The sequence below is a fragment of the Bidens hawaiensis genome, unplaced genomic scaffold (assembly GCF_021521415.1).
Source record: "Bidens hawaiensis isolate Kalapana, Puna unplaced genomic scaffold, B.hawaiensis_p1.1 tig00021055_1, whole genome shotgun sequence".
Lineage (NCBI taxonomy): Eukaryota > Viridiplantae > Streptophyta > Magnoliopsida > Asterales > Asteraceae > Bidens > Bidens hawaiensis.
This window is the reverse complement of record NW_027493263.1, coordinates 161,788-188,117: the sequence shown is the minus strand read 5'-3', so window position 1 is coordinate 188,117 and position 26,330 is coordinate 161,788. Positions and strand designations below refer to the sequence as shown.

At 39.3% G+C, this 26,330-nt stretch overlaps 1 protein-coding gene across 1 annotated transcript; it reads right to left on the bottom strand.

Moving 5' to 3' along the window:
- Nucleotides 1-346: 346 nt before the first annotated feature.
- On the bottom strand, nucleotides 347-3,379 carry LOC143562734 (glycerol kinase-like). The gene is made up of 4 exons (XM_077050460.1): nucleotides 3,255-3,379; nucleotides 2,967-3,188; nucleotides 843-1,809; nucleotides 347-779 (listed from the first exon to the last, which is right to left on the bottom strand). Exons 1-4 carry the CDS (start codon nucleotides 3,377-3,379, stop codon nucleotides 534-536), a joined length of 1,560 nt encoding a protein of 519 aa, XP_076906575.1. The 3' UTR covers nucleotides 347-533.
- Between the last annotated feature and the right edge of the window lie 22,951 nt (nucleotides 3,380-26,330).

Genomic DNA, 26,330 nt, shown 5'->3' with positions numbered 1-26,330 from the left:
AATATATTATTGTTTGTTTATGTAAAATCATTACTAAATTGTGTATACAAACGAATAAAGGTGCACAAAAGAATCGGTTTTATACCCGGAAACCCTACCCGGTTCTCCCATTTCTTTCAAAAATCGGTTCCACCATGTATTAGTATTAATTGACCTGCAATTTGTACCTGGTTTAAAAATACCCGATTCCTACCCAGTTCGGGTTTTCAAAATACATTATTTGTCCACGTCTACATACGAACTTGCTCAAGCTTATTATGAGTCGAGCTTGAGCTTAAATATCAGCTCATTTAACGTTATGTTTTCTTATTATTATATAACGTTTCAGAGTGGTGGATCCATAAAATTAACGAGACGGGCTGAAAACAAGTTGGATGAAAATAATAATTACATTAAACCTATAGTGAGTAATTATTTATTAGTTCGAATTCTAAACATGGATGCAAAACAAACAAACATGGATCGAACGGTAGTAGTTCATTACATAAAATAAAACAAAGAAACAGAAACAAAAATACTGAGTGGAGATTTATTTAGAGGGAGAGATCAGCCAAATCAAAAGTTCTTTCAACTGCTTTGGTCCATGAGGCCCACTTCTTGTCCCTCAGCTCCTGATTTAAAACCGGATGAAAAGTTGTATCTTTTTTCATTCTCTCCGCGTTCTCAAATATTGTCGCTTCACTCCAAACTCCAACCGCTAAACCCGCTGCATACGCTGCACCCAGCGCTGTCGTTTCTATGTCCGCTGGTCTCACCACCGGGTTACCCAACAAGTCAGCCTGCAAATCACTTCATTCAGTAGTTTACAAATATAATTAAATGACCAAATATTAAAACCATACCTGAATCTGCATAAGCAAATTATTACAAGTAGCCCCACCATCAACCCTAAGCAAAAACTCCCCCTTATCATTCTTCTTCTCACCCTTCTCACCCGCATCTTTATGCATCGAAGCCAACACGTCTTTCACCTGAAAACACATACTCTCAAGAACTGCACGTGCAATATGCGACTTATTCGTAAACCGCGTCATCCCAACCAACACCCCGCGGGCATCATCCCGCCAATACGGTGCAAACAACCCGTTAAACGCCGGCACAAAATACACCCCACCCGTCGAGTCAACTTTTCCCGCCAAATCCTCAATCTCACTAGCTGACTTGATAATCCCCAAGCTGTCCCTAAGCCACTGAACCGCTGCACCCGCGATCGCAATCGACCCCTCGAGCGCATAGTTTGTCGGCGCGTCTTTCCCAAGCTTGTAAGCCAGAGTGGTCAACAGCCCGTGCTTTGAGTTGATCACTTGTTCACCGGTATTTAGCAGAATAAACGCACCCGTTCCGAACGTGCTTTTGGCTTCGCCCGTTCTACACGATTGGCCCAACATGGCTGCGTGTTGATCGCCTAAACAACCAGAAATCGGGACGCCGGGAATCAACCAGCCTTTGGCAATGTGACCGATAACCTCGGAATTGCTGACAATTTTTGGGAGGATGTTTTTTGGGATTTTTAAGGCTTGTAGTGTCGAGTTGTCCCAGTTGAGTGTTTTGAGGTTCATGAGCATGGTTCGTGAGGCGTTTGAGACGTCGGTGACGTGTACGCCGCCGTTAACACCGCCGGTTAAGTTCCAGATTAGCCATGAGTCGATGGTACCAAAAAGAGCATCCCCTTTGTTTACAGCTTGTTTTACAGCATCAACATTTTCAAGAAGCCAAAGGAGCTTGAGTGCACTAAAATATGTGCTTATTGGTAACCCACATGATTCTAAGAAGTGGTTTTTTCCTCCTGATAATTCTTTCTCTAGTTTCCTGCAAAATAATAAGTTATAGATAGATTAGTGATTATTTTTGTGATGAATGCATATCAATAATCCTTTTCTTGTGTTGGACAAGTAATGTTTAGGGGTTAAAATATATCTCCTAAACTGGTCATGTTTAGCAAGTTAGAAGTTAATACTTAGGGGTGTGCATGAAAATGAAAAAACAAACCGAAATAGCTGAATCCAAACAAACGATCCAAACTGAATTCCTGGGTTTGCATTTTTTTGTAATGGATTTTAAGTAATTTATCGTTATTAATAAATAATGTAAATCAAATATTTTCGCCTATATGTATCAATTAATTATTAGTTAACAAAAATACTTAAGCTCAAATTAATTATTTTTTGCCACTTCTCTCATGCCAAAAATTTAAGCCCAAATGGTTAAAGCCAAAACAGGAAGAAAAATAACCTTCTTTTTTTTTCATGCATATCATTTCTGAAGCAATTAATTTTAAACTATACCAAGGTCATATTGGATAGATTTGTTTTTTGAACGACAACTGAGACTCCACAAGGCTTAAAATCGGCATAGAATTACCCACCTTACCCAAGTTCGAATCCTAGAACAGTAGTGTTTTTAACTAGTTATCTTTAGTTGATAAAAAAAGAGTTGCAAAATGATAAACTATGTAATATATTTATATATAAGTAAACATTCCAAAATCTAAAGAATAAAAGAGAAATAATAAAGTTAAGGGTTGGGCCGGTAACATAAATACACATTGGTTTTTAAGTCAAGAAATTAATCAATTATTATAACCGGGCCCAATTTTTCGACGAAAACAAAGTTATTTATTATAATCACAGGAACTTGTCCTAGTCCTGACACACAAAAGAGAAAAAGTTAATACCTTTTTAGCCCTAAGCCTTTTTTTAAACGGTCAATGAAAACAAATAACGTGAAAGTTGAACCAACAACAACAATCTTTTGTATTATTTAAGCCAGAGACTGCAAGATGCTAAGTTCGAATCCGATCTCAGCCAGGTTTTACAGTCACCTTTTATCATTGGGTTAACCCGACTTTATTCATTGATGGTTAAAAAGGAAAAATAAAATCCATTTCCAAAAGTGAACCAAATTCTTAAAGCGAATCGCAATCAAAACAAGACGTTACCAAATAATAAGAGATGATTAAAATGAACCTGCAAATAGATGTGGTTCTGACATCCATCCAAACAATGGCGTTATGAAGAGCAACCCCCGTGGACTTACTCCAAACGACGGTGGTTTCTCTCTGATTGGTTATCCCGATGGCCTTCAAACCCTTATCAATATTATGGCCGTCAGCTGTGGCCTTATCAACCGCCTTCGATATGCACACCTTCACACTCTCGATGATCTCCATCGGATCATGCTCCACCCACCTGCAATCAATCAATCATCAAACAAATTCAATCAATTAACGAACAACCGGGTCAAATTCAAATTACCCTGCTTTAGGGCAGAACTGGGTGAATTCGACTTGATGGGATCCGACTGATTTGGCGGTTTTGTCATAGATGATGAACCGGGTGCTGGTGGTGCCTTGATCGATCGATCCAATGAATGATGCCATGATGGAGAATGAATGAATATATTATATTTTGGATGGAGTGTGTTTGAAAGGTGTTTGTGAATTTATAACTTGTTTTGTTGAGACTTTTTGGGATTTTATTTTAAAAAAAAGTATTTTATCTTTAATGGTGGTATTTAAAAAGTCATCGTTGACTGCCTTGTAGATAAGATGTTGAACTTAAAAGTGGGTCATCCGTGAAGGAAATTATGTAATATGGAGTAATATTTTTGCAAAAGGTTAGATAAATGTTGTGAAATTTAATACTCCAATGTTATGGTTTATATAGTTAAATGTTTATAAATGATAATGATTGAAGAATCAAACAACTTGAATAGAAGGGTATATGGATATTTAAAATGTAGAACGCAAAATTAGGAAACAATCAAACATTCGATATCTGATTATCTGTTTCTATTGTATTTATGACTTGATTAGATTAGATAAGATTATATGGAGCGTAACCAATATCAAATAATATATGGATATGGATATTTAAAATTTAGAAATTAGGAAACAATCAAACATTCAATATTTATTTCTATTTGTATTTATGATTTGATTAAATTATATTATAGGAAGCGTAACTAAGTGATAACAATTAGGGAAAGAGATAAAAACGGTTGAAAAATAATCGTACACTTATTTTTCTAGAAAAAAAAGAAAAAAACTTATTTAAACGAATACTTATAAGTGTTTGTGTGGTTCTCTAATTAAAATTTGTTACGTGTTAAATATTCCTTAAACGCCTTTATAACTAATGACTTCATGCTTATAAACTTTATTAGATCATGTGTGAGGCTCCACAAGAGGATGTGTTGTGCGGTCACGGTGATGGTTATCGGTGCGAACATCACCACACGCACGAAGGAAGGCGTGAGGGCAAGACAGCTGAACATCTAATGGGTGTAAGGCGATGACTTTAGCTTTTCTTTATTTCTGTAAATTATTAAAAACAATTATTTATCTCTACCTCACATCACCTCACAATCACATTTCATCTTATCATGACACACTAAAGTTGATCTAAAATGTGAAATCCACATTGCCTGCGTGACAAACTTACATCTTACATTTAACACCTCTCAATTTCCATAACACATAGTCTTAGAGTCTTTTCATATTATGGGCTTAGGTGTCAATAAGAATTATGCTACCTTAAAATTATCAACGATATTTTCGTCTTAAAAGATAAGGGAGTTCATACAATCATAACCAATCAATGATTATAAGATTCCAATTATTAGTTGTTATCTTTCAAATATAATTTGGTGGTGCTTGGAGTTTACTAGCTTAGAGTGTTAAACTGTTAGCCGTTAGGGACGTTGATTGGCTTTCAATAAGCTAACTCAACTCGAATCTCCATAACAACCCTAATACATCGAGTTCTTCATTTGGGTAAGCGATTCGGTTTCATGAAACCGAAGACCAAGAGAAGAGAGAGCGGGATTGACCAATCAGACATTTCTTTAGTTTGTATTTCGTATTTTGTGGATTTTTTCCTCCATCAATCCATGTACACCCTTAATAAATCTTCTTACACTCTTTAAGTTTGAGATGACACTCTTTAGTTCATTTTTCTTCATAAATCTCCATCACTCTTATACAATTTAACAATAGCTCTAAGTTAGAACAAAATTTTCATTTGATGTATTGTATAATAGTATTCAAAGTTCAAACTATGCTCTTCATGCCGTACAAAATAATTTCATTTGATACGCTTGTTTGTTAGGCTATGGGGTAGACATTCATGTCCATTAACTCCACATAGACGTCACATTACTTACTTTACCCATTTTAACTTTATCTCACCAAAAGGAAATGGTCTAACCCCATTTACCCCCCCCCCCCCGGGTCAACTTGTTAACCGTTATCAAGTCAGCTTTAATGGCATGAATGTTAATGTATATCCTAAGGCCTTTATTTAAGAAACATTTTTTTAGGATCCAAAGTCTTAAATACGTTAACAGGATCCAATTACAATAGAGACACATATAAGCAAGCAACAAGCTGTGCCGCCACCCCTTTTGAATGGCAAGAACGATCTTATCGAAAACAAATTTATCGTTCTTCGACGTCGTTGAGTTACTGTGCCCAACCCGCTAAACTCTTTTTAGAAACGTCGCAGCATCAGGGGCAAAAGACCAAAATGTATCGAAAGCAAAAGGAATGAAGGCGTCTTGATTCTCAACGCACACCTTCTTGTGCTTAGCAAATTTTCCTGCTTCTGCCTTTAGCACAACATGTCTAGCAACAAACCCGGTGTCCTTAAGCCCGACAAGAGGGGACACCCCAGTAAGGTCCACACAAGCATGCCCCCCATCAAAATACAAGAATGTCCGTTGGTCGGAGAGTAGACCTTCCTTCATGCGGATCCGAAAAGAAAATTCACAGCAGCCTAATTTTTGGCCGAGGTTCCCACCCGTTTTAACACATCATAAAGGACATCCCTGACTAAATCATGTCTATATGTAATCCCCGGAAGTTCTTTGCAATTAACAACATGTTCACCAAAATTATCTAAACAAATTTTACGGCATACCGGGCAGGCTCATCAACTGGGAACAGGGGTCATTAAACAATATTTAAGAATGGCCGGGTACTCCACTGCTGACATGTGCTGGCCTAACCCTTCTATGGGGGTGACAATCAAAAAGTCTTGAGCATGAGGAGCCTGAAGACATTCTAATACCGCTCTCTGACGAGAGGACATGCCAAACATTTCTCACAAACTTTGGATGGTATTACTATAAAAGGCACTTGCCAAAGCATTTTGGGCTTGGGGGGGGGGGGGGGCGATGTTCTTATTAGTGAACCAGCCAAGATCAAGATCGGGAATAGAGTTATGCTAACAATCCAACGCATGCCCAAAATCGGAATCTAACCCATCAACACCACAATCACGCAAAATGTGGTCATGTAACTTCCAAGATTGTGCTCTCGAGGCTAAGAAAGCATAGGTGGAAACATCCTCAGCTGAACATAACCCTAAATCACCAAAACGGATATGAAGAGAGGATGGTCTCCATTGAAAATTCCCAATAAAACGGACCCCCACATACCACAATATCCTCAATCGGCGCTCGAAGCCCTTTGTCAAACACATAAACAACCTCCTTAACAAACATAGGCTGACATGTTCGTAGTTCGAACAACAACTTAGCCACCTACATACATGAGCGAAGCAAGAGAAGCTCACAATGAGGGTCATGCAGGTGAGTAAGACATCTCGTTAGGTCCACTACTTCCACTACTCTTGAAGCTCTGGTAATGGCCAAACTACTGATAAAATCAGCGTCACAGATAACCGCACCTCCAGGGAGTTTTACCCCTGACTCCGGTCTCCCGATCCCGATAAGAAATATACCTACTTTTGCCTTTACCCCATTGCACGACGCCCAAAATACTTCGGTCTTTTAAATATTAAGCTAAAACCCTAAACTTGGCCCATTGGATCTAATAATATCCAAGACTTTAGCCACTTCAGTTGTGTCTCATATAATTGTGTCATCATATAAGTACCATGCATGAGGTGGTGTAAAGCTAATGCAAAGAGAATGGGTCTTAAAGGATCGCCTTATTGAACCCCGGTAGTTGACTGGATACAATTATTCGCTACATACAACATATCTAGTTGACCGTAAAGAAAATTAACCCATAGGGAAATAGATGGGCATCTGGCATGAACCTCACGTAGGAGTGTGGTCCTATCCACCATGTTGAAGGCGTTAGAAAAATCTACTATAAGCAACCAACGACCCATCAGAGTGAAACATGTTAAGAAATCTATTCGCGCTATGAAGCACCGCCTCCGCTCCATTCAGGATCCCCCCCTCCAATTGAAAATCACCAAGGTATTTTGCTATCTCTTTCCCAACACTCCTCATAGCCACTTTGGAATCAAGCCTTCTCCAAATCGCGCCAACGACAATAGGCCTAACCCCATTGTCGGGCTTAAGCAGTGGCGTTAGGGGGGCAGAAGCCACAAACTCCGCCAAAGAAACAAGGCATCTCCCCCTAACCACAAGTTAACCACCATAGTGAATGCTTTAAGAAACCTCACAGCAATCACGGATCCTACCCCAACATAGGGCATCCAAAATAATATGTTGGGCGCTCAGCCCATCTTTCCCACAAGAAGTCCCTTTAGGAAAAGATTTAATACAACCTAGAAAACTATCAACGTCAACAACCAAATGGGGCTCCGAGAGTAAGGCCCCACGCAAGGAGGGCGGGGGCAATATGGGATGCTTATAAAGCAACGGTTTCATAGAAGCGTCACCAAGAGGAGCAACATCGGAAGAGCACAAAACTTTAACCGCAGCAGTGAAGTGTCCGTCGTCAACTTTTCGAATGCACTGCTTAGCATTGAGGCCCTTCCTCGAATGATCACCCCCAATGAAGGCCTCATCGGATCTTGAGCCTATATCCGTCGGTTGGTTAAAGAGCGGTTGGATAAGATCAATACATCCGTTTCCATCACCCCAAGTTTCCAGGGCCTGCCGAATATAATGGCATTGTAAGGATTTTCTATTCCCCGACCTACACTCCTGTTGGTTGGAAGGCTTGAAAACTTGTAATGTGCAACTGTAACATCCCAAAAATTCCTAAGAATAATATTTAATATATTATTAAATTATGGTGTAACAGTTTACTCGGATTAATAAAGAAATAATAAAGAATTAATAAAATAATAAAGATGGAAGGTTAAATAGGCTAATTAAATGTAATAAGTATGGACCAAAAAGGAAATATGGGCCTTAGGTCCATGGGCTTAAGGGAGTATAAATACCCCCTTAAACCCTAATCCTTTCCATTTCCATCCATCTTATCTTTCAAGAATCTCTACACACTCTAAAAACACACACATAGCCTCCATACACGGCCGCAATAGGAAGAAGAAGTCCAAGACCAAAACCAAGCCAAATATTGATAGATCCTTGATATACAAGCTAGATACAAGATAAAAGTTCATAACCAAGCTAACTGTGACCTAACGAACACATAAATGTATGCTCTTGATCTTTAAAGTTTATGTTTTTATGAACAGTTAGCCATGAAACTTAAACGTAGAGTAGATCGGGTATAAATGAATCTTAAAGTAGCAAACTTGATGTTAAAAATGGACTTAACGAACTTATGGTTAAGAACGGCTCATTTAAGAAACCCTAGATCTAGTTTCTAACCATAAAGGCTCAAAATTTATGATCTTTCGGGTCAAGTTTGGCCAAAAGTGTGAACGGGAACGATTATGGGTTAATACCGAGCCATAGTAGGGTGTTAGGGTCACGAGTTTTGATGATAACGGGGTTAAAAGATCAAACCGCGGCCTCAACCCTACAGCCCGTTCGATCACTTTTGACTCGCTTACAATGGACCGATCGCAATGACAGTCGTTTACAATAGAATTTCGATCACAAGGACGCATACGATTACAATACTAAATTCGATCACTTTGACTTAGTCGATTACATTGTGTAAATCTGCTTACAGTGGCCATATCGAATACAATAGAGCAAGTCGATTTCATGTTAGTTGAGAATACACGTATAGACCCGATTACAAGCTCCAATCGATTACAATGTGGGTCGCTTACAATGCCCAGTCGTTTACATGATCCTATCGATCACAATATATGTTCGCTTACAATGACGTATCGCTTACAATCTGACATTCGATTACTTTTGGCATATCGATTACTTTACTTCTGATTCGCATACATGATCTTATTCGATTACAATATGGACTCAAATGCATACATACAAAACGATTACATGTATATACTCGCATAAATACTTACAATTGATTACAACCTGTTCTCGGCAGATTTCCTTTGTTTTCTACAAAAATAACCTGTTCTCGGCAGATTTTCGCTCTTTTCGGCCAACTTTATCATCAAACTAGAGTTTTCGGCTTATAAACCAAGGGTTCCCTGCTGCATTGATCGTTTTCGGTTAGATTCTGTGGTTCTCGGTCAACACACTACGTTCTCGGTCAACGTCCTTTTGTTTTCGGTGGTTCTCGGTCAAAGAAACTGGTTCTCGGTCAACACAATACGTTCTCAGTCAGCTCTAGTTCTCGGCCAACACAATCTGTGAATACAGTGGGCCTGATCAATCTGATTTGGGCTTTTGTGTATTGGCCGTTTTGAATTGTTTGGATCTAAATTACACTTGGACCAGTCTAATTAAAATGGATCAACTATGTAATATTAATGGGTCATCTAATGCTTCACTTCATCAGGAATTGGACTCTATCATGGGGACCGCTACTCGCGTGCCCCGTGTGCTGACTCACGAGGGGTTTAGCGAGGGGAAGTTTCGTTTCTAAAAGTATGTTAAAATGAAAGATGCCAAAATATGGAGAAGCATAGTCAGGGGTCCCCAAGACATTACTTACCAGAAGGAAAACTCTATTGAGATTGCCGTGAAGCCTGTTGCTATGTATGATGATGAGGATGTTGTTAAAATGGAAGAGGATGAAAAGGCTCTCTCAACCTTGACCATGGCACTCTCACCTGAGATTGCCCTGGGCTTTAGAGAATTACAATCTGCTAAAGAACTGTGGGAAGCCCTGATTGAGGTGTTTGAAGGAAACGAAGATATGAAGAGAAGTCGTCAAGATCTACTACGACAAAAATTCAACATGTTTAATCACGTTCTGAGAGATTTGTTAGAAACTCATCTTCAGAGGTTCATAGCTCATGTGACTGAAACGCGATCTGCTGGCATCAACTTAATAGCTGCTGAAACAAACAACAAGTTGGTGAATTCATTACCTCAAAGTTGGGACATGAATGTTGTTGGCATTAAGAAGACTAAAGACCTCAACAAGTTAACACTGTCTGAGGTTATGGCCATCATCAAAGCATGTGACATGGACGACAAGCAGCGTGCTATAAACCATGCAAACTCCTATTGTGCAGCTGGTTACAATGTTGTTTCAAACAATGCACTCATATCCCAGGATAGCTTCTCCATGTTCAAGACTACTCAGGGACATCAGAAATTTCAACCTCAACCCAATTTCTCGATGTTTAAGTCCACTCAGGGTCAGGGTCAATATTCCCATGTCTCACCACAAGCTGCACCAGTCTTCTTTGCTAAACCTGGTCAATCCTCCACTACTATTTCTCAGTCATCCGGTGTTTCTCCCTGTCAGAATCCAGTCAGACGCCCGTTATTTCAAAAGAAACTCAAGAGAACATCACTTTAATGGCGGGATTCATGAACTGTTACAATGCTTTCCTTGCTGAAGATTTGGTTCAACTCGTAGAAGCTGCCGAACTTGATCAAATTCATCCTGATGATGTAGAGGAAATGGATAACTCTAGGCAAATCGCCATAGCAGTGTTTCGGGCCAAGAAATTTACTAAGAGAACTGGAAGAAATAATTGGAACATGCCAAATAATCAAAAGGTGGGTTTTAACAAAGACACTCTGAGGTGCTATAACTGTCACGAGTCGGGTCACTTTGCTCGTGAGTGCACCAATCCAGCCAAAGAAGGAAACATGGAAATGACATTGGTTCCCGTGGGTAATGCTAGAGTAGAAGCTGGAGGTGGCTCGGGTGATGGTGAAAGGGGTATGGTTGCTCAACAGTTCTCATGGACTGATTAGATGGCGGCTCTCAGCATAACAATCAAACTGCCAACTTCGCTCGTGTGGAAGAGATTGAAGAAGAAAATGCTGCTGAGGAACAAGTCAAGGAACTCCAATTTGCATTTATGGCATCCACTTTTCCCAGCTTGTCTGAGGTAAGTTCTTCTCTATGTTCTCAAGCTTGTATTGATAAGTTAGATCTTTACAAATCCCATAACAGTAACATGCTTAGAGAAATGAAAATGATAAAATCTGAAAATCACTAGCTTAAGAAAACTGAAAAGGCTTAGTTAGATAAAATAGAAGCACAGAAAAAGGACTTTTCCAAACTAAAATTTGATTTTAGTTTTAAAAATGTTGTCACCCTCTAGATGCCAAACGAAAAATTGTTTAATTGACCGCTGAACTGGAAGCCTCTATGTTAGAAGTACTTAATCTAACTGAAAAATTTAAAAGGGTTGAATTTGACTTTAGAAAGTTTGATGGTTCCAGTAATGTAGTTAATTCAATGATTGAAAATCAGCTATGGTGGAAAGAGAATGAGGGTGAGGGTATAGGATATAGTCTGATACCCCCACCATATAATGACAACTATACAGGTCTTCCTCTTACCAAAAAGCAGGAAGAGAAGGTTAAAGATATGAATGGTAAACAAGTTAACAGTGAAAAGAACAATTCAGTAGAAATAATTGCGTCCACTTAAAAAATGAATGACTCTGATGTGTTTGCTTCATGTGAAGATAAAGTAATCGTTGAGGAATGGACTGATGAGGATGATGTCACCAGTGTTTCAATTAATAAAGATTTTAATTCTGATGTTTCTTTAAAATTACCTGTTTTAAATTTTGTTATTCCGACTGTTTGTGTGGGCTCTGGTTTTAAGAGCAAGGATTCTAGTGTGGTTGATTATGTTAAGACTTTGAATTCTAATAATTGATGTTCCTAATAAACTTAGAAATTCAAAAAATTACAACAAGTATTCACCGCCTTAGTTTGTCAAAGAGGGATGCTCTAATGACAAACAATGTGGTGAACATCATGCTAAGCAAGCTGGTCCACACAATCGGTCCAGACAAGGAGTTGCCCAAAACAATTTCTATGTTAAACGTCAAACTTGTTTTGATTGTGGCACTCCCGGTCATATTGCCAGAAATTGTCCACATCGTCCATATGTTCCTTATTATGGATTTTATCAGAGGAATATGCCTTATATGCCTCACAATACCTACAGGCAAAATTTCAGGTACTATCAGGCTAATCCCTCTGACGATGATTGGATTTTATCATCGTCCATATGTTCCTTATTATGGATTTTATCAGAGGAATATGCCTTATATGCCTCACAATACCTACAGGCAAAATTTCAGGTACTATCAGGCTAATCCCTCTGACGATGATTGGAACAGAAACAAATCTGCCAGGTTTAGTCCTCATCAGACCAAACCCAACATATTTCGTAAAGAGGGTAGAAAAGGTGCTTCGGTCTACAGAATGAACACGAGTTCTAAACCAAAACAAGTAAGAAGGGCAAAGTCGTCTGCCTCTAACCCTCAAAAACCGGAGATCAAGTTATCCATTCGTACACATAATGCCAAATCTTACAAAGGTAGATATAAATGGTTGCCTAAATCTCCAGCAAAAGAGTCCTTAAATTCAATTTTAGATGATCAAAGGACATGTCATGGCAACCTGTGACAATCTTAGATGAGTCAGGGTCACCCAGTGTAACTATGGACTGGGTACCAAAGTCTAACTGATCTTGCACATCGTGTAGGAACAGTTATGGAGGAATATCATCAGACCTTGGTATGTTGATAGTGGCTGTTCCAGGCACATGACAGGAGACATTTCCAGCTACATGACATTCAAATCTTTAATGGTGGGTATGTGTCCTTTGCTGGAGGAGAAAAAGGTAAGATTACACAAAAAGGTATTGTAAGTAACGGTGTTCCAAAATTCGAAAATGTTAATTTTGTTCCAGAATTGAAGCTTTTAAATCATTTTACTAAGAAAGAGTGTTTGATTTTGAAACCTGGTATCATTATACCAGAAGATTGGATTCTTGTTCGATCACAAAGAAAATATAATGCTTATGTGATCGACATGAAAAAAAATGTTCCTGATGAAATAACCTGTTTGTTTTCAAAAGTGCCTGAACATAATGCCATGCTTTGGCATCGGCGTCTTGGTCATGCTAATATGAATAACTTGAATCGTCTTGCTAAAAATGATTTGGTGCATGGTTTACCCGTTAAAGATTTTGTTACTATTGAAAAATGCGTGGCTTGTGCTCTGGGTAAACATCATCGAAAATCTCATAAGTCAAAATTGATTAATACCATTTCATCAGTTTTTCAATTGCTTCATATGGATCTTTTCGGTCCGGTTCATGTTCTGAGTCTTTCTCGCAGCTCTTATTGTCTTTTTATTACTGATGACTACTCACGTTTTACTTAGGTGTTTTTCTTGTCAAATAAGAGCAAAACGGAAAAACTGATCAAGAGATTCATGGTACTTATGGAGAATCAGCTTAACTGAAGCTGAAAGGCATTCGTTGCGACAATGGTATGGAATTCAAGAATGCCTCGTTGAATCATTTTTGCTCAGAAAGAGGGGTGTTTCGTCAGTACAGCTCAGCTCGCACACCGCAACAAAATGGTGTGGCTGAAAGGAGAAACATGACTCTTATCGAGGCGACAAGGACCATGTTGTGTGACTCTAAATTGCCATTATTTTTCTGGGCTGAAGCTATCAATATGACATGCTACGTTCAGAATCGGGTGATAATCAACAAGTCTCAAATGAAAACTCCTTATGAGATTATCTATGGTCATAAGCCCACTGTTGCACATTTCAGAGCATTCGGTTGCCCGTGTACTCTACTGAATCTTGAGTCAACTCCGAAATTTGGGGCCAAAGCTGATGACTGTTACTTCGTCGGTTATGCTGGTCGTACTGCCTACAGAGTATACAATAAGTCAACCAAGCATATTCTGGAGTCATATGATGTTCGTTGTTTGGAAAATAACGAGACCGATGCTCGTGTCGGTCCTGACTGGTTATTCGATTACAATGAACTTTTCAAACCATTCCACGTGCTTCCGGTCACCAACTCCGATATCTTAGGTGATGCCACCGTAGACACTGAGAAAGAAGATCAACATGCTGTGTCTCATATATCTCCAGTTATGGATGATGATCTGACAGAACCACTCGATGTCACTCCGTCCATGCCTGTCAATCAACCAGAAAAGGTTACTGCAACAATGTCTTCACCAACTACATTAGAAAATACTTCAACGGTTGGGGGGGGGGGGAGTTCTATTTCTCAAATATTTGGGAGCACTCTATTTCCCGATGCCATTCCAAATGAATATGTCGCCAGCATCTCGTACTCACACAGTACATCGACTTCTGGATGGAATAACCCTCTTACTGAAATTGATGAGAATCCATTAAACCTATCTCCTACCGGTGTTGTTCCTGAGCAACCAATTCCAACAAGAGCTCATCGGAATCATCCAATAGAGAACGTCATAGGTCCTCTTGAAACAGGCGTGTCCACTAGAAGTTAGATTGGACACATAAACAGTTGCCTATTCTCTTGTTTTATCTCTCAGATTTAGCCAAAGTCGGTGGAAATGGCTCTTCAAGAACCAAATTGGGTAGATTCCATGCACAAAGAGTTAAATCAGTTTGATAAATTGAAAGTCTGGAGATTGGTTGAATTACCGGAAGGAAAGAAAGCGCTTGATACGAGATGGGTTTTCCGAAATAAGCAAGATGACTCGGGAGTTACCGTTAAAAACAAGGCACGGTTGGTAGTTCGTGGTTTTCGTCAGATTGAAGGGTTAGATTACACTGAAGTCTATGCTCCCATGGCTAGAGTTGAGGCCATCAGGATTTTTCTGGCTTACACGTCATACATTGGTTTCACAGTATATCAGATGGATGTTAAGACCGTGTTTCTGTACGACGAGGTTAAAGAAGAGATTTACGTGGATAAGCCACCGGGTTTTATAGACTCCAAGAATCCCCATCACGTTTACAAGTTAGAAAAAGCGTTGTATGGGCTTCATCAGGCTCCTCGGGCGTGGTACGCTACGCTGACAGCTCATCTTCTTGGTCATGGTTATAAACGGGGAACCATTGATCAAACTCTGTTCCTCAAGGCTGTCGGGAAAGATTTGATTCTAGTTCAGGTTTATGTGGATGACATTATCTTTGGATCCACTAGTGCTGAGTTGTGTACAAAATTTGAAGAAGTAATGAAGAAAAGATTTGAGATGAGCTCGTTGGGAGAAATGACAACGTTTCTGGGGTTGCAGGTTCGTCAGAGCTCGACTAGAATTTTGCTACATCAAGGGAAATACGTCAAAGATATGCTTGCAAAATTCGAGTTTCAGGATTCCAAGAGTGCTACCACTCCTATGGCGGAAAGACCACTCCTGACATCTGATCCTGAAGGGAGTCCCGTAGATCAAGCATACTATCGATCGATGATTGGCTCCCTGATGTATCTCACTGTCAGTCATCTGGACATCATGTTCGCTGTCTTCCAGTGTGCTCGCTTCTAGGCTAACCCTAAACTCTCTCATTTAATTGCTGTTAAACGTATTTTTAGATATCTGAAGGGACAACCGAAGTTAGGTCTGTGGTATCCCAAAAACTCAGATTTTGATCTATATGCTTTTGCTGATAGCAATTATGGTGGAGATGACATTGACAGGAAATGCACATCTGCTGGCTGCCAGTTTTTGGGCGATCGTCTTATCTCATGGCAATGCAAGAAACAACAAACAATATCCACATCAACTGCTGAGGCTGAATATGTTGCTGCATCAGCTTGCCGCTCACAGGTTATCTGGATGCAAAACCAACTGCTGGATTACTGTTTGGAATTTCTTGACACCCCTATCTTTTGTGATAATGATGCTGCCATTGCAATTGTTAAGGATCTGGTTCAACAATCTAAAACCAAGCACATTGATATTAAAATTCATTTTATTCGCGACTGTTACGACCGAAAATTGGTTCATCTAGAACAAGTTCACCCTGATAATAATGTGGTGGACTTATTTACAAAACCGGTCGGAACATGCAAATATAATGTGCTTGTGAGTCTTTTTGAGAATAAATTTGTATATATTTTTAAATTTGCACAAATTTAGGGGGAGAAAATAAAAAAAAATTCAAAAAGAGTGTGTGTGTGTTTATTTAAAAAAAAATAAAAAAACTTTTGATTGTGTTGGTCAAGATTCACTCTCGCTTAAAATTATGTCGGTTGCTCAAGTTTGAAGGACATATACTTGTATACGTTTGGTCCGGTAATCTACTCGTAGGTTCACAGGATAGCCATTTACCTAAAGACTGAATGCATCTGGGGCGATTGTGATGTGTTTTGTGTTTTGAATTCTTTCACTTCAAATTATGTTGGTAATCCTAAGTTGGAGGGACATGTATTTTCATATGTGTTTGGTCCTGTTAATCACTTGTGGTTATACGTGATAGCCATTGTTAATCACTTGTGGTTATACGGGATAGCCATTTACCTGAAAGCTAAAGAGTGACCGGGGTGACTGAGCTCTTAACATGCGTGTCTTCTATAACTCTCTGGGAAATGATATGACCATTCAGTTAACAACTTTTTGAAGCCTCTAAATAATTTTAAATGAAAATTGATCCAACCTTTGGAAAAGGATAGAAAAATTAATTTTGTATGCCTAATGGGTAAAGTTATTAAGTTTAAAAGGCTCTAGAACACTCATTGATTTGTATGGTAGCTTTCCATGATGCGTAAAAGTAGAAGTGATATAAACTAAATTTGCTGAACAACCGTGGAGAGTCATTTTGAAGAAATTTACATGTATCCATATACATCTCTCCGAATGATAGGCAGAAAAGCAATTACCCAGTCATACACGAGCCCGTTAGTGTCTTGATCACCAAAAATATTAAGCTATCTTACTGTAGTGATCCAGATTCGGGACTTACAGGTGTTGGTTACTATTATTATAAAATAAATAAATAAAAAATGCGTTGAGTAGTTAAGTACGTATATAATATGTGCTGTTATCTTTTAGTAAGCCTAAAGCTCAAAGTTTTATCGCTTCCCAAAAATTTTTGATCAAGCACTAGTGGGTTGGAGTCAAATTGGGGTGATCTGGGTAAAGCCAAATACGCTTTGAGAAGAGATAGGAGACATCGCAAGTCCATAAGCGATGTCCATCTAAGCTTTGTGCCTAACCTAACCTAATCAATATCTCCGACGCTGTTGGTACATGATGTCAGTAGTTCAGTATCTAGTGTCTGTAATCGTGTTATTTGGATTTGTATTGATGTTTAAGCGAACTTGTCTCACAAGTTCGCCTGATATAGGCGAACTTGTGGAACAAGCGAAGTTAGTGACAACTTCGCCTAAACATGTTAGGCGAAGTTGTCGTATGATATATAGGTTAGCCTACGGGTTATTTAAAAATCAAGTTTTCAGTACGTGTAACCGGTGATTGTATATCACGTGTTATTAGTTGCAATACAACGTGTTTTTTGAGTATTGTAACGTGTGTTTGCTTGTGTTTAACGTATATCGATTCTACACTCGTATCGTCTTACGTAAGGATTCCGCACCTACGTAGAACGAGATATTTCCGTGTAGATCCAGCTGGGAACCTACAATTGGTATCAGAGCTTTTGCTCGTGATTGTGTGGTTCGGGATTATCACACGGGTGTATAAATCGTTCCGTTCGACTATTCGCGGGACGAGTTTACGTTGGAATACCGAGTTTTTGTGTACTACTCACCTTACTCCACCAAAAACAACCCATTACACCTTAGCATACCTTGCAAAACGTCAAAATCAAACCTGCAAAAACGTTGTGTTAATCAGGCGAAGTTGCCACCACTGTTTGTAGGGTTTAGGCGAAGATATAATTTTAAGCGAAGTTATTAACAACTTTGCCTACCTCACAAGTTCGCTTAACTTAAGCGAAGTTATCTGCAACTTCGCCTAATCAGGCGAAGTTGAGAAGAAGCGAAGTTAAGAATTCAAGCGAAGTTAAGACTTAAGCGAAGTTAAGTTTAACTTCGCCTATTGGTACTGTTCTGAATAATTGAACATTGTTTGTTTGTTTCTTTGAGTGTTCGTTCGTATTTCCTCCAAAGATGACTTCTTTAAATATTACGGAACTGGTGAAAATGGAGGTGGAAGCAGGTTCAGCTACTAAGACACCGAAAATGCTTAAGGGTACCGATTTCGTGGCTTGGAAAGATCGGTTTGAGCAGTATGTTAAATATCAAGATGCTAAGATGTGGGTGTGCATTCAAGATGGATACATTCCACCAACGGCTTTGTATGAGGGTCGTGAACAAATTAAGAAATACAATAAGATGGAAGAGGAAGAAAAGAAGATGTATGAGGCTGAAAGCAAAGCTCATGCTGCGATAACAATGGCTCTTCCACAAGAGATTCTTCACACCTTCAGGAAATCTAAAACCGCCAGAGAGCTATGGGAAGCGCTTGAAAACCGATATGAAGGTAATGTGGGGATACGTGCATCCAAAATTAAGCTACTCAAAACCCAATTCTCGGTGTTCAAGCATTTGAAGAATGAGTCACTTGATGATATCATCACAAGGTATTACCACTTAATGACCGAACGCAGGAACTATTCAATTGACTATAAAGAAGAAGAGATCGTGGAAAAACTTCTTGATGCTCTCCCACCGAAATGGGAGATGTACACTGTCTTGATGAGAGAAGATAAAGAGTTTGCCAACATTGACTTGGAAACAGCAGTCAATAAACTACGAACTTTTGAACTTAACATGGTTCGAAAAGAGACATCAACTGATCAGGTTCAGGATCCGGGAATGTATGGTGCGAAAGTTAATTCAAGTTCAAGTTCGAAGTCAGAATCATCTGCTTACTACTCAAAGGGAGACTCGAGCTCTAACTCAACTCATGATGGTCATGTAACTCTCAACATGGATGGTGATGTGTGTTTCGTAGCTGGTGGAACAAATGCTTCTAAACCTCAAGCAACAAAGGGTAGTTTTTCCTCAAGTTTTCCGAACAACAACTACTCTCAGATGCCCATGAGTGTTAAATCTGCTGAACAGCAGTTTGCTCTCTATGCATCTTTCATTGCTTCTTACGAAAATTACATTAAAGGTAAAATCGTTGACCCTGCAACTTTAGACGAAAACTATGATCAGATCGATGCTGATGATCTGGAGGAGATGGATCTGCAGTGGCATATGGCGATGATAGTAAGAAGAGTCAAAAGGTTTATGAAGAAAACTGGTAGAAAGTTTGTTGGCGAAAGACCAGGGTTTGATAAGTCAAAGGTTCGGTGTTATAACTGTCAACAGAATGGACACTTTGCTAAAGAATGCACAAATGAACGAGTAGAACGTAGTCAGAACAGGCCAACACAACCGAATGGGGGAAGTAACGAGAATAGGGCGATGATATCCAGACAGAACGGGGAACACAATTGGAATCTGCAAGTTGAGGAAGTGTTCGAACAGGCCAACTTGGTTAACATCGAAACTGAAGGAAAAAACAGAGAGACAAGAGAAGATCAAGCTTATATGGCAGAGGTGAATGATCAGCTCTCTGAGGTAATTTCTAAACTCCCTTGTACGAAATGTGAAAATCTGTCTGAACAATTGAAAACAATAACTGATCAGTTTGTTAGTTTGGATGCTCAATTTAAAACAGTAAAAGAAGATCATTATTACACTAAAACTAGAGAAAACAGTTACACGGTAAAATTAAAAGCTAGTGAGAAAGATATCAGAAGTCTTAAAGCCAGTCTAGCTGAAAAAATACAAGTAATTGATCTTAGCTATGAAGTGTTAGAAGAGAAAACCAAACTAATTGCTGAAAGGGATAAACAGATAGCTGATTACCAGGTGAAAGTGGTGGAACTAAACAGAAAGCTTGAGCAATTTAGAAATTCCTCCGCAATACTTGATCACCTCGTAAGTGATCAACGTTCCCCAGTTAAAAGGGGAGGAATTGGATATTCTGAAGTTCCACCACCTTATAATCATAACTATACTTATGATCCTAGTAATCAGAAATCTGTTGATGTTGAAATTGGTCAGACAGTTCCTGTTAAAGTTACGATTAAAGATCCAGAAGTTAGTAAAAGCGAAACGAGTAAGCCTGTTTCGAATGTTAAGATTTCTGTTCCTAGTTCTGTCTCATCAAATTCGGACAAGACATCCGAGTCTAGTGAGACAAAAGAAGAGGCAGTGTTACTAAAACGTGGAGAGGAACATAAACCAACTAAAAAGAATTCTCCACTAAACCCCGTATGTCCCACTATATGTTACACAAACGGGAAGTAATGCAACCTCAACATCTAAAACAACTGTTGAGACGAAAGTTGAACACAGGAGTTGTTTCAGATGCAATAAAATAGGACACCTGATTGCTGATTGCCCTCTGAATCAGAGATTCAGAGGTATGAGGCCTTCGAAAACTGAGAATAGAGCTAACAGTAATTACTATAATGGTAAGAATGCAAACTCATCAAAGTTCAGATATTGGACTAATCCAGGTTTTCAAAGAAATCGATCTCAGTTTTTCCCTGTTAACAACCAAATCATTAGTTATAATTCATTTAATTCACGAAGGTTTGGATGGCCTCATAGTCAATCTACAAGAAGGTATCCTTTTAGGACTTACAGAAATCATTCTAATACTAACTTTGGACAGCCAAAGTACGGGATGCCTTTTAACAGATTTAATCGACCCAAGACCAATAGGTCTTGGGTCCCCAGATTTTAATCCTTTACTTTAATCGTGCAGGAACAGTTGAACAGGGCTGCAAACAATCTATGGGTTGTGGATAGCGGCTGTTCCCGGCACATGACGGGTAATAAGAATTTGTTACACTAATGGAAACCTGTTCAGGGAGGTAGAGTAAGTTTTGCTGGAGAGAGTGGTGGTAGAATTACTGGAATGGGGACGGTGACAAATGGTAAAATGAAGCTAGAAAAGGTGAATTTCGTTGAAGAGCTGAAGCATAATTTGCTGAGTGTGTCTCAGATCTGTGACAAAGATTACACTGTGCACTTTACCAAAAATGAAGCGATTGTACTGTATCCTGGTTTCAAGATACCAGAGGCATGGGTAGTAATGAAGGCTCCAAGGGAAAAGAATACATATGTTATGGACATGAGGTCGACTGAGATGGCAACAGAAGAATCATGTTTTCTGTCAAAAGCAACTGAATCGGAGTCCGAGTTATGGCATCGTAGAATGGGGCATATACATCTTCGAAAAATGAACTACATTGTCAAGAATGGGCTAGTGCTGGGTGTTCCCTTGAAAAATTTCAACTTTGAAGACTAATGTCTATCGTGCAAGAAGGGAAAGCAACACAAGAAATCTCATCACACCAAGAAGGTTAATTCAATAGTCAGTACCCTAGACCTACTTCACATGGATCTCTTCGGTCCCGTGAATGTAAAAAGCCTAGGTGGAACATCATACTGCTTGGTGATAACTGATGATTTCTCTCGATATTCTTGGGTATATTTCCTGAAGACAAAGGATGAAACGGTTTAGTTGGTAATTAACTTGATTACCAAGGTTGAGAATATTATGGGGAGAAAGGTTAAATACATCAGGAGTGACAATGGGACAGAGTTCAAAAACTATCAGATGGAGATATTCTGCTTACAGAAAGGGATAGACCACCAGTACAGCGCTCCGTATACTCCGCAACAAAATGGGGTGGCTGAGAGGAAGAACAGAACGCTAATTGAAGGAGCCAGAACCATGCTGGCTGATTCTAAACTTCCTGTGGTGTTCTGGGCTGAAGCTGTTGCAACAGCCTGTTATATCCTTAATCGAGTTTTAACTGTTAAAAGATTGAATAAAACATGTTATGAACTTATGCATGGTAGAAAGCCTAACTTGAATGGTCTCGAACCATTCGGGTCCCCGTGTTCGATATTAAAGACGAACTCAAAATTTGGTGAGATAGCCGACGAAGGTATTTTAGTCGGATATGTTGTTGGGACACCCAACAGACGAGTCTTTAATCTATCGACCAGCAAGGTTGAGGTGGTATGTAACACTGACATCACAAGTTACAAATCACCAAAACCAAGCACGGGACCCGCTGGGGCTTTCGACAATGATAAGCTTTTTAAATCTTTTAATTTGCCTTACTTGGATTGTGCAGAAGTTGATGAGAGAATAGCTACGAAGATTCTTTATGATGAGGAAGAAAGTGTTGTGCAACGACCGCTGTACGATGAATGTCAACCTTCCTCGTCAAATGCTGTTGATACCCCTGCTACCTCTACAGAAGAGGAATTCTTCAATCCTTTTCACTCTCAACAACAATCACCCATTGATGAACTATCTTCGAACCTGGAAGACAATCTGCAAGTCAGTTCGGTTCCGACTATGAGTGTTCACAAAAATCACCCTTTGGAGAATGTGATAGGTGATCTGTCCGACGGTGTAGAAACAAGACGAAGCTTGAATGAGCACACTTGTGTTTACACAAGCATTAAAGATACAGGCATCATTAACGAATGCTTGTACAACTGCTTCATCAGCCAGATTGAACCAAAGAACTATCAAATGGCTCTCAAGGACAGCTCGTGGGTCGAAGCCATGCAAGAAGTGTTAGCCCAGTTCAAGAAGATGGAGGTATGGAATTTGGTTGCAAAACCTAAGAATGTGCATGCGATTGGCACCAAATGGGTTTTCAAATGTAAGAGAGATGAGAAAGGAATAATCATAAGGAACAAGGCAAGGCTGGTTGTAAAAGGTTTTAATCAGCAAGAGGGGATCGACTACAATGAAGTGTTTGCGCCCGTGGCAAGATTGGAAGCGATTCGTTTGTTTTTGGCATTTGCGGCACACAAGGAGATGAAGGTGTTCCAGTTAGATGTGAAAAGTGCGTTTCTTAACGGTAAAGTCGATGAGGTTGTGTACGTTGAGCAACCTCTGGGTTTTCCTGACCCAGACTTTCCTGATCACGTGTACAAGCTAAGTAAAGCGCTATATGGGCTACATAAGGCCCCTCGTGCCTGGTATGCAACTCTATCCGATTACTTGCTTGAGAATGGGTTTGAAAGGGGAAATATCGATAGCACATCGTTCGTTAAGAGAAAAGGAAGAGACTTTCTTCTGGTTCAAGTCTACGTGGACGACATCATCTTTGCTGCATCAAAAGTAGCCATGTGTCAGGAGTTTGAAGCCGTCATGAAAAAGAGGTTTGAAATGAGTGCTATGGGTGAACTAACTTTCTTTTTAGGATTGCAGGTTGATCAGAAGAAAGATGGGATGTTCATTCATCAGACTAAATATGTCCAAGACGTTCTCAAACGCTTCAAGATGGAGGACAGCACTCCATTTGATACTCCAGTTTGCGTCAACCACAAACTGGGTGCTGACTCAGACAGTGATACAGAAGTGGACCCCACCCAATATCGGGCAATAATAGGTTCTTTAATGTATTTAACTGCATCTAGACCTGATATTATGTTTGCAGTTTGTCTTTGTGCTCGTTTTCAGGCAAACCCAAAGGAATCTCACATGAAAGATGTGAAGAGGATATTGCGTTATCTCAAAGGCAAGCCTAAGCTAGGGTTGTGGTACACGAAAGGGGGAGACTTGGAGTTAGTCGCCTACACGGATTCTGATTATGGAGGATGCAATCAGAATCGGAAGTCGACAACAGGTGGATGTCAGTTTCTTGGAGGCAGATTAGTGTCATGGCAGTGCAAGAAGCAGACCTCAGTCGCCATTTCTACCTGTGAAGCAGAATACATGGCAACATCGAACTGCTGCTCCCAGGTTCTTTGGATACAACAGCAATTGCGCGATTACGGTCTGAATTTCACTCATACTCCTATTTGCATAGATAACACTGCTGCTATCTCAGTAACTAACAATCCCGTAAAGCATAGCAAAACTAAACACATTGACATCCGTCATCATTTTATACGGGATTGTGCTGAGAAGAAATTGATAGTGCTCGAAAAGGTTGATTCGTTAGCTAATTTCGCTGATTTGTTTACTAAAGCGTTTGACAAAACTCGTTTTCAAAACCTTGTTGAGCTAAATGGGATGATCAATCCCGAGTAACCGTGTTTTTCGTTTTTACTTACAAAAAAAAACGTCACTATCGCTTAGAATTATGTCGGTTGCTTCAGTTTAAAGGACATATCTTCAAATATGTTTGGTCCTCATTTCTACCTGTAGAGTATGAGGATAGCCATTAACCAGATGACTGAAAGTGACAGGGGCGGTTTATGATGTGTTTTTATCCTTTCGTTGAAAATTAGTCGTTCATACTTAGTTAGAAGGACACATACTCGTATGTGGTCGGTCCAGCTGATCAATTGGATCTTCAGGATAGCCGTTTACCTGAAGACTTCGACTTGATCGGGGCGATAGAAGTTAAATTTTTTTTTAATAGGGAGATGAAATAATTTTTCAAGTCTACTACTTCGTAAGAAGTGAATATACAAGGTTTAAAAGAAAATTGATCCAACCTTGGAAAGTGATGGACAAACTGATTCTGTGTGCTTAACTAGTGAAGTTATTAGGCCTAAAAGACTTTAGAACAGTCATTGTATGTCATGGTAGCTTTTTATGGTGCGTAAAAGTAGAAGTGATACTAACTAAATCTCCTCGATCTTACATGGAAACTCCTTAAGAGTTGTGCATGTCTCCATATATATCTTTCCGAATGATAGGCAGAAAAGCGATTACCCAGTCATACACGAGCCCGTGAGTGTTCTGATTCCCGAGAAGATGGTGTGTCAAAAAACTGTAGTGATCCAGATTCGGGACTTGCAGTAGTTTATTTGAAGCTGTGTAAATCTTATTATTTAAAAAAAAAAAATTATTTAAGCCTTCTAAAGCTTATAATGTAATACTTATCAATCATGAGGCAAGAAAGAGAACGGGAAGAAGAGTCTAAAGATCGAAGAGTACTTACTATTTAATCAGACACTACGGGTCGAGGTCAACTCGGGGTGACTTGGGGAAAGCCAAATAAGCTTTGAGAATAGATAGGAGGCATCACAATCTCTGATGTGTTGCCCATTTAAGTTTTGAGCTTAATTGAACCTAACCCGTATCACAGAAGCGATGAAAACCATACTAAGTTATTTACCTACTTACAACCTGTCTCTTTATGTCATAATACAGCTGAACATGGATCTATGTGACAGTCACTTAATTAGTATGATTCCTGTTTGGATCTTTTCTAAAACATGTTGGTCCCCCGTCAAGACTGAAATTTGATCCCGTGTACTTTATTTCTAAAATTTATTCTACTTATGTCGTTTTATGATTTTATACCTGGTTACTTGGTAGTTGATCGTAACAATTTACTCTTTAAAGGAAGTTTTAAAAGTTAATTGCAAAATGTTCAAAGTATGAGGGCTTGTTGTGTAACTTTTAATATAAGCGAAGTTGTGAAATTATAGGCGAACTTATTAAACAGGCGAAGTTAAGGGGTAAGCGAAGTTAACCCTAACTTCGCCTGTATAATATTGAAGGTATATAAAGAAGTCTTATAGTCAAACTCTTTTTACTTTTACTTTTCATAAACCAGCGAACTTATCAACTGTTAATCCTCGGCGAAGTTATCTCGTGAATCAAACCTTCATATTAATCAATTTCAATCCGTCTTAAGGTGTGTAGTGTTGTCCTAACTTATAATCTATGTCAATGGCGTTAATCAAAGATTGTTTTGATCCGATTCGTGACCCCGTTCATTCAAACCCTCAACACCCGCTTTTCAAACTTATTTTCACGTGGTCGTAATCAACTTGATCGTCGTGATCTCCTCAAAAACATGTTTTGTAGAGTCCACAATCATCAAATTATCCAATTTCACCTCGTTTGGCCGTCTATACTGTTGCCGCTTCAGATTCAGGCGAAGTTACAGTTTAGGCGAAGTTAACCTTAACTTCGCCTAAGGGTTAACTTCGCCTGATATTTAATTGTTTAACAGTATATGAGGCGAAGTTGTGGTTAGGCGAAGTTATCATTAACTTCGCCTGGCACTTTTAACTTATTTTTAATTTACATTTATCAGGCGAAGTTATTACCAACTTCGCCCCACCCCTAACTTTGCCTATACAGAATAAATCATAACTTCGCTCATGGTAACAGGCGAACTTGTGATTTGACTTGACGATTCTCTAACTTAGACTGTTTTTGTTGCAGAAATGGGAGCTGTAGCTGGAGCTGGTGGTGCAGGTGGTGATGAAGGTGGAGACAACAACCGACAGTTTTTCCCGGGGCATAATATGTACATTACTCTGGACCCGGATGCGAGCGGTGTTGATGATTTCCGCA